Source organism: Gymnoscopelus microlampas (assembly GCF_963454915.1).
Source record: "Gymnoscopelus microlampas genome assembly, chromosome: 1".
NCBI classification, from domain to species: Eukaryota; Metazoa; Chordata; class Actinopteri; order Myctophiformes; family Myctophidae; genus Gymnoscopelus; species Gymnoscopelus microlampas.
In genome coordinates, this window is record NC_139962.1 from 2085090 (window position 1) to 2101509 (window position 16420).

Consider the following 16420-nt stretch of genomic DNA (forward strand, 5'->3'; position numbering starts at 1 on the left):
CGATTTGCGTGAAATGTAGATAAAATCGGAAGGAGTAATGTAAAGAAATATGTTTTACATAAGTCGGCCTCCTGGTGGCGCTATAAAAGGTAGATGTGAAAAATGCAGGGCAAAGGTTTTTCCTTGACCTCTAGAGAGTGCACATATAAAGTTTTACACAGATTGGTGCAGTTATAGGTAAAAACACAAATCGGGCTGTTATAGCGCCACCATGAGGCTGATTAGAAAAATCTCAAGTGGAATTTCTTCCTCGGCATAGTGGGAATGTGGGTGCAAAGTTGCACGGAAAGTGCATGCTGTGTTCATAATTTTGGTCAAAACGGAGCAGTCCTGCAAACTTTGGAAGCCATTTTTAGCCAATCAGGATGGAATATGAAAAATCTGAAAGACCCGTTTTTGTTAATGACTATAGAGATACTGTGTACCGATTTGCGTGATGTTTGGACAAAAAATGTAGGAGTACTGTGAAAAAATGTGTTTTGCAAAAAGCGGCCTGGTGGCACTATAACAGGGCAAAAAAATGGGGCAGAGGTTCTGAATTGGCATCCAGGGAGTGTGTGTGCACAGTTTCACTAAGATCAAGCCAACGATGCGGGAGATTAGCTATCCACAGACGGACGGACGGACAGGGGGTAAAACATACTCTCCCGCATGCCTTTCGGCCTGGCGGAGACAATAAAAAAACTAAAGTAAAGGAAAAGACCATTACTGCAACAAAAGTAGTCAACAAACTATACTGTAAAACATTGGCCAAATTGTCAAATAATATAAGAGAGAGGCAAACATGTTGAAAATAGCCGATCTACAAGCTTACAACGCCTCTCAACGTGAGGCGTTTTGAGCTTGTAGATCTGCTATTTTCACAATATTGACTTGTGGAACGGAGTCAAACAAAATGGGGGGGGTCCCCAGTTCAAATATGATTATTTTGGGGGGGGGGGGGGGGGGGGGGCTGAAAAGGTTGGGAACCACTGCCCTAGTCGGACCGAAATTATCTGAAATTACTACATTACCATAATGCAGCCTAAACGTGCGTTGCACGGGGCGGTCCTGCCATTACGTTAGTTACTGGAGTTGCTGTGGAGCTACACAGTTCTCCAACTTCTCCACAAGACACACAAGCCCACAACATACACCATCTACAATGGACTAACTGAGCAGCAATAATAACATTCACCACACAAACGTGCATTATTGACAAAGTGATTGCACAGCCGCTGCAGGCATGACAACCACGTTAGCGTTAGCTACATGCCAACTATCACAGCGCCCTGTCCGTCGTTGCTGCGACTGACTGACTGTGATGGCTACAGCAAGCTCTCTGCGATGCCATTGTCTGGAAACTGCTTGACTGTGAATTGCGAGATGAAAAATATAGCACTCTTTGATTATTAAGGAGACACATGTGAAGGTGGAAAATGAAATGTAGGAGATTATATAGTTTTGCATGAGCGATTTTTGTAGCAAGTTGTGAGAGAATTGGGCCACTCCTGTGGGCGGGGGGCTCAATAGAACCATTGGGGTTTGAGAAGGAGACGCTCTCTGATTGAGTAGTAGGATATGTGTTTCTTGCCTCCCTACACTGGCTCCCTGTTTGTTACAGGATTCAGTTTAAGACTTTAATGTTTGTCTTTAAGTCTTTAAATGGGCTGGCACCATTATACATATCAGAGCTTCTACCTCCCAATAACGCTACGAGGGTCTTGAGGTCTAACTGACCATTCACTCCTTAAGATCTACTGACTGACCAGTCACTCCTTAAGGTCTAGTGACTGACCAGTCACTCCTTAAGGTCTAGTGACTGACCAGTCACTCCTTAAGGTCTACTGACTGACCAGTCACTCCTTAAGGTCTACTGACTGACCAGTCACTCCTTAAGGTCTACTGACTGACCAGTCACTCCTTAAGGTCTACTGACTGACCAGTCACTCCTTAAGATCTACTGACTGACCAGTCACTCCTTAAGGTCTCAGCAACAAAGCTGAAGCTCAGGGGAGATAGATAATTTTCCTTCATAGCGCCCAGACTGTGGGAGGAGCTTCCACCTCATGTTAGAGCGTCTCAAACCCTGCCTGTGTTTAAATCACGTTTGAAAACTCACTTGTGTTACAGCACTTTGGTTCAACACTGTTGTTTTAAATGTGCTCTATAAATAAAGTGGATTGGATATATAACAAAATATGGATCCTTGTTGCTGGTAGGTTGTCTTGTTTGTAGTGAACACAGCAGTGACATGCTTGAGCACAAGTCCTGTATGTGTGCATTCTGTGCACGTGTGTATGTGTGCATTCTGTGCACGTGTGTATGTGTGCATTCTGTGCACGTGTGTATGTGTGCACGTGTGCATCAGTGGTGTCTGTGCAGAATGCCTTGGCTGTAGGTTTGACACATGTACAGTAGGGTCGCCCTCTACTGGGCAAAATCTCAGTTTTGATCAAAGTTTAAAAGAAAATATGAAAGTTTAAATCATGAAAAGGTAGTTTATTGAATGTCACAATACATGCATTATATCTGTGTAAAGTTTACAGACAATTTCACTACTGGTGTGTCATAGCTACACACCTAAACAAAGGCTGTTTTGTGTTGTTGAAAGTCTGTTCTCGGAGGTGGGAAGCCTCTCAGCACCCCACCTTCTCTCTATAATACACCTTTTGACCAGAAAAGAAAATATTTCACCGGAAGGAAAAATCTGGTCAATTGAAAAATTCCATTGACCAGATCGTTAGAGGGCGCTGTGGAGCAACCACAATGTTTGTTTCCTTCCGGAAACCTTTCCTTTTGAACCCATTTGATTTGGCGTTAGGAACCCGTTGTGACCGCATGCCCCCCTCTCTGACGTCAACCCCAGGCAGTAAAAACAACTAGAATATGTATGTTTTAAGTATTTGAAAACATTTAAGTCTCTCTCTCTCTCTCTCTCTCTCTCTCTCTCTCTCTCTTTCATATGTAGTTGGTTTGGCCCGACCATGTGTATCCAGACGCTCTGCTTTCAGTTTCAACAGTGTGTCAGAATCACAGTTAAATTAACTTTGAGGATTTTTACTATGTTCTACCTTCTCTGTTTTTCACTCTCTGTGGAAACACGGAGGATTTACAGTATAGACAGGTTTACTGTTTACAAACGTGTGTGTGTGTGTGTGTGTGTGTGTGTGTGTGTGTGTGTGTGTGTGTGTGTGTGTGTGTGTGTGTGTGTGTGTGTGTGTGTGTGTGTGTGTGTGTGTGTGTGTGTGTGTGTTTAACCGATTGACTCAATTAATGTAATAAACGCTTTACTGAGGCTATCAGTTACTACATCCACGTGGATATTCATGTCGGCGGCCAAAATGATTCTATCAGAGTCTAGGACTAGGAGTGATAGAAACTCTGAGAATTCAGATAGAAATTCAGTGTAGGCCCCAGGAGGACGATACACTATAACAAATAATAAAGGCTGTAATGATTTCCAGCTTGGGTGTGAAAGAGTGAGAACCAGACTTTCAAACGTTTTGTAAGTCAGCCTGGGTCTGGGGCTGACTATTAAGCTTGAGTTGAATATGGCTGCAACTCCACCTCCAATCTGGCCGGTGTCTTGAGGAATATGAGCATTTGTGTGACTTGTTTGGGTGGCTGTATTTAGACAGACATATTCTTGCTCACCCAGCCATGTTTCGGTAAGACAAAGTAGATCAAGATGGTTGTCTGATATGATTTAATTTACCAATACACCTTTATAGCGTAGAGATCTAATGTTCAGAAGTCCACATTTAATCATTTTATTTTGTGGCACTACTGCATTAATTTTGATCTGTGCCAGGTTTTTATGCACAGCTCCTCGAACCCTTGGTTTCACATGCCATAGGGGGTCGAGTAGTTTCAATTGTTCTGATTTGTAGGGTAGGTGGCTGCTCTGGTGGAAGCACAGAGGAGCGTGTAGGACTGCAACTCTGCTTCCTGGTCCCAACTCTGGGTGGTCGTAGTTTATTGATAAACTCGTCTATATTTCTTGCGATGAGCGCCGCACCATCCCAAGTTGGATGTATACGTTTGCCAATGATTTATAAAGCCCACGTTATTATCTGGACACCACCTTGATAACCAGCGGTTGAATGAAGACATACGGCTGTACATCTCATCACCAATCATATTTGGCAGGGGACCAGAGAAAACTACGGAGTCCGACATTGTCTTTGCGTATGTGCATACAGACTCAATATTTATCTTTGTGATCTCTGATCTCTTAAGTCGTGTGTCATTGCCACCGCAGTGGATTACTATTGTATCATAACGTTTATGTTTACTTTTAGCCAGCATTTTTAAATCTGATTCGATGTCGCCCGCTCTGGCCCCGGGGATGCATTTGACTATGGTCCCTGGTGTCACTAACTTCACGTTTCTCATTATAGAACTACCAATAACCAGAGTTTTATTCTCAGTGACACGTGGAGGGGGCGTGTCATAGAGTGAGGCTGACGTCTCACTGCTAAACTCAACGGGTGTAGCAGCGAGTGGGGAAAAATCTGTTTGAAACGTGAAGTGGTTGGTGTCCCGTGTGCTTTTGTTTATTACTACGCTTACGACCATGAGCAGTCACCCAGCCTTGTGTCGTAGGGTGCGTGTGGGGACTATGATCAGTCACGGTCGGTGACTGTGACTGGTAATGTCCCCCTGTTCCCTGTTGCACGGGAACAGAGGCTAGGCTAAAGTGAGCACCGCTAGCTATTCCAAATGATTTTATATTATCTGGATAATCCCCAGAGCAAAAAACATTTTTGTCAACTGCAAAAAGTACCAGTGACAGCAGCTTAGAAACTTGGCAAATATCATTGATGTAAAGAATAAAAGGTTTGGGCCCCAATACTGACCCCTGGGAGACGCCACAAGCAATGTCCAAATGATTTGAGCTGTAATTGCCCAGCTTCACAAACTGTTGACGTCTGTCCAAATAACTTTGTTTTAATCCAGTCTTAATCCAGTCTACTGCCATGCCTCTTTTCTTTTTTTTTTCTTCTTTTTTTACAAATTTTCTCCAGTTTGTTTATTGATATGTTGTGATAGATAGTGTCAAAAGCTTTTTTGAGGTCAATGAATATTCCAATTGCATCTGTGATTCTTTCAATGGATTCCATCAAGGCCTGAGATGTTGATCTGTTAGTTCTAAAACCATATTGACTCTCTGAGAGGAGAGTAGGCTACATTAAATCTTTACAAAAAAGAATCTAGTCTGCTATTGAAAAGTTTCTCCAGTAGGCCTATCTTTGAACATTGTGACCAATTGTTTCCATTTGGACACTGAATTACAGACCCATAAGGGTCCATTTGGTTTGTACACTCCGAGTTACAGACCCATATAAGGGTCCATTTGGTTCCTAACTACCCATCATTTAGCTGGGGATCCCCCGACCCCACTTTTAGAACCACTGTCCTACACTGTGTGTGTGTGTGTGTGTGTGTGTGTGTGTGTGTGTGTGTGTGTGTGTGTGTGTGTGTGTGTGTGTGTGTGTGTGTGTGTGTGTGTGTGTGTGTGTGTGTGTGTGTGTGTGTGTGTGTGTGTGTGCACACGCGTGTGTGTGCGCTTAACAGCATACATTTGTTTGTTGTTACTCGTTAGCACTTAGCACTCATTAGCATGCTCTATAGCAACACTATTGCCAAACAGCTCCCAACTACTGCTATGTTTGTCCACCAAAACGGTCGCGGAGGCTTAACTGCTTTTGTCCAATGACCACTTTAATAAGCTTCGCTGGGCTTACACACCTGAAACAAATTAATTAACGAGTGGAGCAACACGCGAGCACCGAGCAGCGCTCACAACGAGACACACTCACCCTGCGTTTTAACAGCGGGCGACGTCGCCCAAAAAGATAAAGAAAATCCATCTTTCATCGCCCCCCCGCCCACTTCGCCCGATCGCCCGAAGTTGCCGGCTCTCATAGACTTTCTTTATATTTTGGGCGACGTCGCCTGGCATCGCCCGAGAATCGCCCGCTGTTAAAATGCACCGTCAGTCTCTGTCTGAGTGAATGAGAGGCAGCACGCAAGTCTGTACACCATGTGAAACCCAACACCTACCCCCCCCCCCCCCCCCCCCACACACACACACACACACACACACACACACACACACACACACACACACACACACACACACACACACACACACACATACACACACACTACTCTTAAAGGACAACTTCACCAATTTTCAACCTATCTTAATATAATTGGTCCTCACTAATGCTCATGATAAAATGGTACAATTTGTTTCTACTCGGTCTGTGTCTCAGAGGAGGGCTGTGGACAGATCACGATCCCGTCTACCAGTGACATCATCAATGGGGTATCCAATGTAATAGAAACTGCAGGCTTTCTATTCCTGGAAAGTTGCAATGCAATAAAATAAGCCATTGTTCTCGTGTTAATACAAATCTAAATAAAAAATGTGAAATCTTGTTGGAAAAAAAATCATGCCTAATGATGATGTCACTGGTAGACGGGTTTCTGGACTGTCCACAGCCCTCCTATGAGATTTTATCATGAGCATTAGTGAGGACCAATTATATGAAGATAGGTTGAAAATCGGTGAAGTCGTCCTTTAAGTCCTGCAGCTGCAGCAGCGAGACACAGAGGCAATCATCGGCTGTTCACATCGGCGCAATTTTGATATCGGACCGATACCGATTCATTAAAGAACAACTATCGACCGATATATATCGTTTGGCCGATATATCGCACATCCCTACTGTTAAGGGCTTGATATGATTCATTGCACGATACTACGCACAACACATTTAATCAAGCCCTTAATTAACAGTCATTATTTAACTGAAATATAATGCTAGTGAGCAGAGAGTTTATGAGTGTTTTTGAGAATGTCTCTTACTTCATCCAGCCTTCTATATTAAACTCATATTCTAACCCTATTAAACTCTATATTAACTGATGAGTGAACAGACACAAGCTATTATATATATATTCTATATTAAACTCTATATTAACTGATGAGTGAACAGACACAAGCTATTATATATATATTCTATATTAAACTCATGTTAACTGATGAGTGAACAGACACAAGCTGTTATATGTATATTCTATATTAAACTCTATATTAACTGATGAGTGAACAGACACAAGCTATTATATGTATATTCTATATTAAACTCATATTAACTGATGAGTGAACAGACACAAGCTGTTATAACGGCACATTTCATAATAATGATGACTCAACCAGGCAACACTTCCACTTCTTGATATTCAGTTCCCTTTTCTGTAGAAGTTCCAGTAACTGCTGTCAACAACGTTGACGTGTTATCTTAGGTCATCAGGGGTCTGTTTCACGAAAGCAGAATTAAATTATCCTGGTTTAAAAGGGAAATCCAGGTTTGACAAGCCTGCGCTGTTCAGCCTGGTTTATTCAGTTCCACGAACGCCAAGCCTGGCTGAGAAGGAGCGACTTTGTCAAGCCAGGATCGTTAAACCAGGCTGAATGTGAGTTCACCTATTCCTATAAAAGACCATGAAAGTCGATAGCAGAATCCTTGAACTTGACCAATCGTGGAGCCCAAAACCAGAGTGGCGTTCTTCTCTGTGGCTGAACAGCAGCACTGCAGCAGCTCATGGAATCATACAAGGAAGTAAAATGTATCATAAGCAAGAAAGGAAACACGGCCGCAATAAATATAGATCCAGGGAGAAAGCGAATCAGCAAATTAAGTGCAAAAGTTGTCCAAAAATATGCAACTAATTTATATACAAGTCCATAAATATATAATTCAGTTAGGCTTAAACATGAGGAGTTTATGTGAATATTGGAATTATAATTATAAACACTTAGAATCATTTTCTAATTTCTAATTTCTAAAATCGAAGATCTACAAGTGAAAAGCTTCCCTTTTGGCGGCCGGGGGTCCCCGGTCCACGGGGGTCAACGGGGGTCCAGGGGTACACGGCCCCCCGTATACTCGCGGACCCCCGTTGACCCCCGACGGGGGGGCGGGGGTCCACGGGGGTCCGGGGGTACACGGGGGGCCAGGGGTCAACGGGGTCCATGGGGGGCCGGGGGTCTGGGGGACCACGGGGGTCCCCGTGGTGACCGGGGGTCCACGGGGGTCCCTGGCCACCACGGGGACCCCCGTGGACCCCCGGCCGCCATAAGACAATTTTTTTCCGAGCTTGTAGATCTTCGATTTTCGCATAAGAATTTAATAAGTGTGGAAAAACTCATTGGTTTATGATTGGAGTCATTGGACTAACAGCTATTTCACAAAAACCTGAAGAACAAGGCACTGGATTAATAAAGCTTAGCTGTTAGCCTGGTCCGGACCAGGCTAACTTCACAGCTAAATTGTCATGGTAACTAAGGCAGGATTGCTTCAATTTTCTTTCGTGAAACTGGATCATGGATAAACATATCCAGGTTTACTGGCTAAGTTAATCTGCCGAGCTAACTCAGCTTTCATGAAACCGATTCCTGGATAATTTAAGCCAGGATAGCCGATTAAACCCGGTTTATCCCTAATCCAGGTTTCGTGAAATAGACCCCAGGTCATTGAGTGAACTGTTTTGGTCCATGGACCACTAGTGTTGTGCGCATGTGTTGGAACGGTGCGCCTCGCAGGTCTGCATTTTACGTGTGTGTGCGTGTGTGTATGCATGTGCACGTGTACAGTCCTGGCTTGCACGTGTGCAGTGCTGGCTTGTGTGTGTGTGCATGTCTTTAAGTGGCACATGTGTTGCAACGGAGCGCCTCACAGGTCTGCATGTTACGTGTGTGTGTGTGTGTGTGTGTGTGTGTGTGTGTGTGTGTGTGTGTGTGTGTGTGTGTGTGTGTGTGTGTGTGTGTGTGTGTGTGTGTGTGTGTGTGTGTGTGTGTGTGTGTGTGTGTGTGTGTGTGTTTTTGCAGGAAATGCACTTAATACTTCTGGTGATTAGTAGTTTTGTTCCCTACCTATGTTGAATGCACTTATTGTAAGTCGCTTTGGATAAAAGCGTCTGCTAAATGACTGTAATGTAATGTAATGTAATGTGTTTGTGTGCGCCCGTGCACGTGTGCAGTGCTGACTTGTGTGTGTGTGTGCATGTCTTTAAGTGGCGCATGTGTTGCAACGGTGCGCCTCGCAGGACTGTGTGTGTGTGTGTGTGTGTGTGTGTGTGTGTGTGTGTGTGTGTGTGTGTGTGTGTGTGTGTGTGTGTGTGTGTGTGTGTGTGTGTGTGTGTGTGTGTGTGTGTGTGTGTGTGTGTGTGTGTGTGTGTGTGTGTGTGTGTGTGTGCGCGTGCGTGCGTGCGTGCGCACGCGCGCATTTGTTGAGGTGCTGCATGTGTTGCATCTTTGCCGTCCGCAAACAGACGGACGGACGGACACACAGACAGGGTCAAATGTAGAGCGGCTGCCACCGCTAACAAGCCCAATGTCCCAATGACAGACATGACAACACTGGACACAGTGACAACTGAGTCTTTGTTGTTTTTGTTTTTAATACTTTTTCATTAGTTAATGTCTTCTATTATTATTGCAATGTAATGTTTTGAAACATATGTTCATCACATAATTCACTGCAACGTGTTTTTGAACATTTCTCTCTCTCTCTCTCTCTCTCTCTCTCTCTCTCTCTCTCTCTCTCTCTCTCTCTCTCTCTCTCTCTCTCTCTCTCTCTCTGTCAGAATGTAGAGACTCCTCTGAGTTGATCAGTTGAACTGAATTCACCAGGTAAGAATCGTACCATGAAATAATGTTTATAATAGAAGTGTATGATATGACTGTATGAGTATATGACATGATTCACTCTTTCACAATGCACTGCACTGTATGTACAAAATGTTCATAATCATTCTGTTAGAGCTGTAGGCTATAAGGCCTGTCTTAACCACATGAACCCTACATAGTCCTGTAGCAAGTCCTCAAAAAAGCCCTTTGTTTTTGAGATACCCCTACCCGAGTTAGAACAAAACACAACCATGTTTTTTCTTATCTTTAGGGTCTCCCATTAATGAAATGGATTGTTGTGAAATGTTTAGTTTTTAGTTTTTTCGGCTATTCTTTAGAACTACCCCAATCTCCGAAAAAGGCAAATCCGAATAGGGCAAAGGTGACAAAATATGCTATAACTTGAGAATGCTCACTCTTATCTTCATCAAATTTGCTGAGGTATGAACCAGGTGTCTACCCTACATCACCAAAGAGTCAGAATCTAATTTACATAAAGAAATACTGACATATAGTCCTTTAAACATACCTTTAGTTTAGGCGGAAATTGTACTGTTGTAGTGAGGACTCCTCTACTTTCCCTCATTTAGAAAAAAAACATACATTTATGTCAAATAAGCTGTTACTGCATAGTCTAAGATGCTATTAAACAATAACCAGTGGTTGTGTGGAGAGATCTAGTACAGTTTTATTGCAAATTAGACTTCTTTAGACATACCCCTTCTCCTGAAATAAAACATTATAGGCGGGTGCAAATATGGTTTGACCCAAAAAATATGTAGAACAAAAGGTTTCTCAATGGTTTATTGTAGTATCAGGTGTACTTAATAACATATCAAAAGTTACCAAAATCTGATCATTAGAAATGTCAAATTTCCAAGATGGCCACCACCAGTTCCTTAAAAGACCATTACTCCTTCATTATTTGCCCTACACAAGTCATTTTGGTGCCTAACCCCATGTTTTGGTGATCTAGGAATCCAATTAGCATATATACATTATAGTCAAGTGATTATAAGTACAATTATATATTATTAAAGCAATTGGTTATAAGCATATTTAACAATGTCATTTGACATTTCTCCCTTTTCTACATGCCATAATGCCCAGGATTAGTGAATTCATCACCTATACATGTAATTCACATTCTGTTGAAGCTTTCAAGATTTATTTTGATACCAATAAGGAATACATTAATTATGACTGGGTGGTACTGTGACAGTTGTAAAAACATGGCTGCCAATGTGATAGACTGGGAATATTATACAAATCTTGGAAGAAATTCCTTACCGAGAAATTTCTTCACCAATTTGTTTCTAAATGTGTCTGGTTCCCAAACTGGGGGTCCCCCAAATGATTTTGGGTCCCCAGATGGTTAGCTTGATGTGCAACATTGTTTTATCACTCAACAATAAACAAACCAACATACAGTATAAGTGTATACAGGGTATCTGTACATTTCTGAGCCAGTCCGACATACACCCTTGTCTGCCTGACACACAGTCATGCACCACCACGTGGAGGTCTTACAACCACCACTATGGGGGGGCTGACTCAACTCACGAACGCCTATGCCCACTCACAAGCGCCTATCTCGGGCATAGGAGCCCGCCAGACCCGCCAGGAGGTCCATTTTGGGCCAGCATACATACATATGTATATGACACAGTCTTGCAACATGTGGAGGTCTTACAACCACCACCACTCGGGACTGTCCTCACCACCTATGCTAACTCAAGAGAGTCTATCTCTGGAGCCAGTGTGGAGGTCCACTTGGGACCAGTGGGACTATCCAGTGAGCCAGGCGACATAGGGACACTTCTCTCAGCCTCACACATTAGCTAAATTCCAATACCTTAATTTCTGCCTCCTCCTTACGCCGTCCTCCAGCGTGCCGTGACTTAGAAATCATTTGCATCCCAAATGCTAATTTGCTTTTGGAGGAGCTGAGAACGAGGAGAGCGCAGGCTCCCTAAGCCACTTAGAGTGAGATCTGGCAAAGATACAAGTTTATCTTTCATGTATCGTTTGCAAAACTGTCTTCATTGAAATGGTGTATAATTTCTGTTGGAGGTTTTTGCACGTCGGACATGGGGAAGAGGAGAAGCTCAGGGTCTCCTTGGCTCCTAACTTTGCTCTTCTGCGCTCCAAGTGCCATGGGAGCAATCTAGTGACCCCCATACTCCCCTCTACCCACCTGAGGGGAACCCTAGGCCCACTAAACTCTAGACCAGACCCATCCCCCATACTCCCCTCTGTCTAGGCACCCAGCAGATACTCGGTTCTGACAGCTCTACACTAACCTCCATAACCACCCCCACTCCTCTTTGCACACTCACACTGATTGCCTTCCTAATGTGTTAAAACATCTATTTAATGTTTTTCAAAATCTTGTGTCTACAAGATGACACGCTTGATGTGCTTGTCCACGAGCAAAATAAATATTCTCGTGTATGTAGGGTAAGAGTTATGAAGTTGGGTGGGTAAGGGGAGGGGTGCAGAGAGATTGGTTCATAATGCAAGACATTTTTTGGGGTGGTGTGTATAGTCAAAGATGAATTTAGTTTGGGCTAAATTTGATCCACAGAGCTATCCAAAACCTTTCAATATTGAAAACAATACTATCTATCAACTGACAATATTCTCTGCCACCACCTTCTGAATTACTGCAAATTGTGACAATTAGTTTTGTTGTGTTTTGAGGATATCTTGATGCCTTGTTCCAGTAAAAAATAAATATAAGTAGTTGGACATTTATTATATAATTAGTTAAACGGGTGACCATTTCAGAGTGTTTTAATAGAGTCACAAACAAAATATTGGATTTCACAATTATCTAATTGTATCTCTGCAATTTCGACAAGTCCAATGGATTCCCAGGCCCAACATGGACACAAAAGACACAAAGCGTACTTGTCTAGGATAGATAATGAAGGAATTAAGATATTTTAATGTTTTGTCTATTATTTCTATGTTTCTATTGGAATAACACTTTACTTTTTGTACTTTATATATCCTAATAATATATACCAAATATATATAATATATACCAAATAAAAGTCCAAATCAAATTAAAAGTCAAATTCCTTCTCAGTTGGCATTGTTTAACCCTCCCTGAATATCTATTGTTGTGATTTTGGGGCAATGTTGAGGCAATTATGTATGAGCAAGGTACAGCACCATATTCAATCACACTCACACATGATTGCTGTGTGTGGCAGGGGCAACATGAAGCCATGTCATTAATTAATGGAAATATGAATTAATGATTTCAGTAGTAAGAACTTTTTTTGTATACACATCCAAACCAAAGGTGCATAGATGAATTAATTTTGTTGAGAATTGCAGGCCTCAATACAGGGAAGCATTACACAAATGGAATACTGTGATTAGGGGTATGTCTAAAGAAATCTCATTTGCAATAAAACTGTACTAGATATCTCCACACAACCACTGGTTATTGTTTAATAGCATCTTAGACTATGCAGTAACAGCTTATTTGACATAAATGTATGTTTTTTTTCTAAATGAGGGAAAGTAGAGCAGTCCTCACTACAAAAGTACAATTTCCGCCTAAACTAAAGGTATGTTTAAAGGACTATGTTTCAGTATTTCTTTATGTAAATTACATTCTGACTATTTGGTGATGTAGGGTAGACACCTGGTTCATACCTCAGCAAATTCGATGAAGATCAAAATCTGAGGGTCTCTGCTACAGGCCTAACAGTTTATTAGGCCTTTATTAGAGTTTATTAGATATAGAGAGTAGAGAACCTGTAAAGAAGCGTACCAGAGCTGAACAGCTGATTTGTATGTTCTATTTACTATACTGTAGCACCTCTGTGTGTGTGTGTGTGTGTGTGTGTGTGTGTGTGTGTGTGTGTGTGTGTGTGTGTGTGTGTGTGTGTGTGTGTGTGTGTGTGTGTGTGTGTGTGTGTGTGTGTGTGTGTGTGTGTGTGTGTGTGTGTGTGTGTGTGTGTGTGTGTGTGTGTGTGTGCAGAAAACTATTTACAGGAAACACAGCATAGAGTAAAGAGCCACCCTCCCAGTACTGAGACTAAAACTCATTATTTGAGGTTAAAGACCGCCATCTATTGGACAAGTAGAGCTACAACACCTGAATTCAGTTCTGTGACAGTGTGAAGTGTTTTTTTGGTTAAAAATACGTGTTAAATAGCTCTATATTCAGATAGTAATCATTGCTATAGAGTGTTTGTTCAGTAACAGTGTTAAATAGCTCTATATTCAGATAGTAATCATTGCTATAGAGTGTTTGTTCAGTAACAGTGTTAAATAGCTCTATATTCAGATAGTAATCATTGCTATAGAGTGTTTGTTCAGTAACAGTGTTAAATAAACACTGCTATTTGTATAATGAGTACAGCTCTGTTTAGTTCAATTCATTGTCTCTCTTCATCTGTGTTCTCTCTCCTCATGTAGATATCACTGTATGTAGATATTCATAGATGGTATTTACATCACTGTGTCCCATCAGAGAAATGTTACATTTAAATATGGAACAAAATAATGTTCCATTTATTACACCACACACACGCACGCACGCGCACGCACACGCACACGCACACGCACACGCACACACACACACACATTTAACATCTTTATTTGCGTTCACATTTTAACAATACATTCTTGAACACAAACAATAGTAGATGCGCAAACTTGGAAAAAACTCAATGACAAGTATGTCAGAATACAGATCACGGGTACAGGAAGCATCGCCTTCTCCATAATATGGCGACTGACAATTATCACAGACATTGAATTTTGCCCAAGCCTTTGGCTTGGTCATTCCTGCGTTCTGCAGGCCTCTCACAACTGATTTATGGACATTACCCAGGCCTCCAAATATGAACACAAGCAGCTTACATTTGTAACCAAGCTGCACGATAGCATCCTTAAGACGTTGGTACTTTAGCACCTTGGTAAGGAATGCCTCTTCTAGGCTGTGATCAAATGTACTACATGTCACTTCTCTACTGTCCTCATCAACAACAACAACATCTGGTGTATTAGCTCACACACACACACACACACACACACACACACACACACACACACACACACACACACACACACACACACACACACACACACACACACACACACACACACACACACACACACACAGTGTGTCTTCATGTGTGGTGTCTCTGACTTGCATCCTGTTTGTCCTTAAAGACCAACAGATGGATGTCAGTGAGTCCAGAGAGGGAGCAGAGGATCCACAACTCCTGAAGCCCAAACAGACTCAATGTAAGATCAGCTGATATTCTATACATATATAATGTATATATATATAATGTCTATACATATATAATGTATATATATATATATAATGTCTATACATATATAATGTATATATATATAATGTCTATACATATATAATGTATATATATATATAATGTCTATACATATATAATGTATATATATAATGTCTATACATATATAATGTATATATATATATAATGTCTATATATATATAATGTATATATATATATAATGTCTATACATATATAATGTATATATATATATAATGTATATATATATATATATATATATATATATATATATATATATATATATATATATATATATATATATATATATATATATATATATATATATATATATATATATATATATATATATAATGTCTATACATGAATAATGTATATATATATATATATAATGTCTATACATATATAATGTATATATATATATATATATATAATGTCTATACATATATAATGTATATATATATATATATAATGTCTATACATATATAATGTATATATATATAATGTCTATACATATATAATGTATGTATATAATGTAATATCTGATATTCTATACATTGCATGTTTATCACATTGTTGCTGTCGGTGTTACTTTTTAGAAAATGGAAAAAAGGACTTGAGTTCCAGTGGATCCAATGTATTTATTCTTTAGTCACAAGCTCTTGTTAATGCTTTTCATTTATTTAAAAAAAATAGCAGATGTACAAGCTCAAAACACACCATTATGAGATTTCTGCCGACAGCAATGATAGAACACTCAATCTTGGAGGAATGAATTATAATTTAACCCTCTGTGTGTACACAGACAATAATTAATGGGCCTCATGCAGCAATAATGTCCTAATGTTTCCTCTTACAAGTGAATTCCTAAGAGAAGTCGAGTCAGATTCATGAAACGTTCTTAAAAGTCAGAATTGTTCGTAACTATGTTCTTATGATGATGAATCCCAATCCTTGTAACTTGAAGGGGTGTGCCAGTTAATCCTAATTACCATAGGGAGCCGCCCCACCAATCCCCATATAAGGCATGACTGCATGGCGCTGCCGGCAGTCACACCTGTGTGTGATTGCTGCTCACAGACATCACAGGAATTCACACAGAATTATGACTCCAAACATAAAAATAAATAAATCAATCGTTCTGTGGAGGTACTTCTGAAGTGAACAGCAAATTATTTTATTTAATTAATGAATGTATTTTATTATCTCTCTCACATTAATCACCACTAGATCACCACTAGACATCAATGTAAATTTGCTGAAATTAGCTGTTAAAAATGTTATCCATATTTCATGTTCAGGAGTAGCATTAGTAGAGAATATAAAACATTTTATTACTGAAAGCTGGTGGGTGGATATGGAGGGTCTTTAAGGTAGCAGCTGCTTGGTATGTAATGGGGTGGGAATAGGGGTGTGG

The 16420-nt window shown here is 40.9% G+C and overlaps 1 protein-coding gene across 1 annotated transcript in view; it reads left to right on the top strand.

Moving 5' to 3' along the window:
• Window positions 1-16420, top strand: part of LOC311047787 (uncharacterized protein) — a gene marked incomplete at its 3' end in the record, with an annotated part of 42052 nt that overhangs the window by 5058 nt on the left and 20574 nt on the right. The window contains exons 2-3 of the mRNA XM_084060659.1: window positions 9643-9688; window positions 14885-14959. Of these exons, the coding sequence (XP_083916785.1) occupies window positions 14893-14959 (67 nt within the window). The 5' untranslated portion in view covers window positions 9643-9688; window positions 14885-14892. The remainder of the gene's footprint in view (window positions 1-9642; window positions 9689-14884; window positions 14960-16420) is intronic.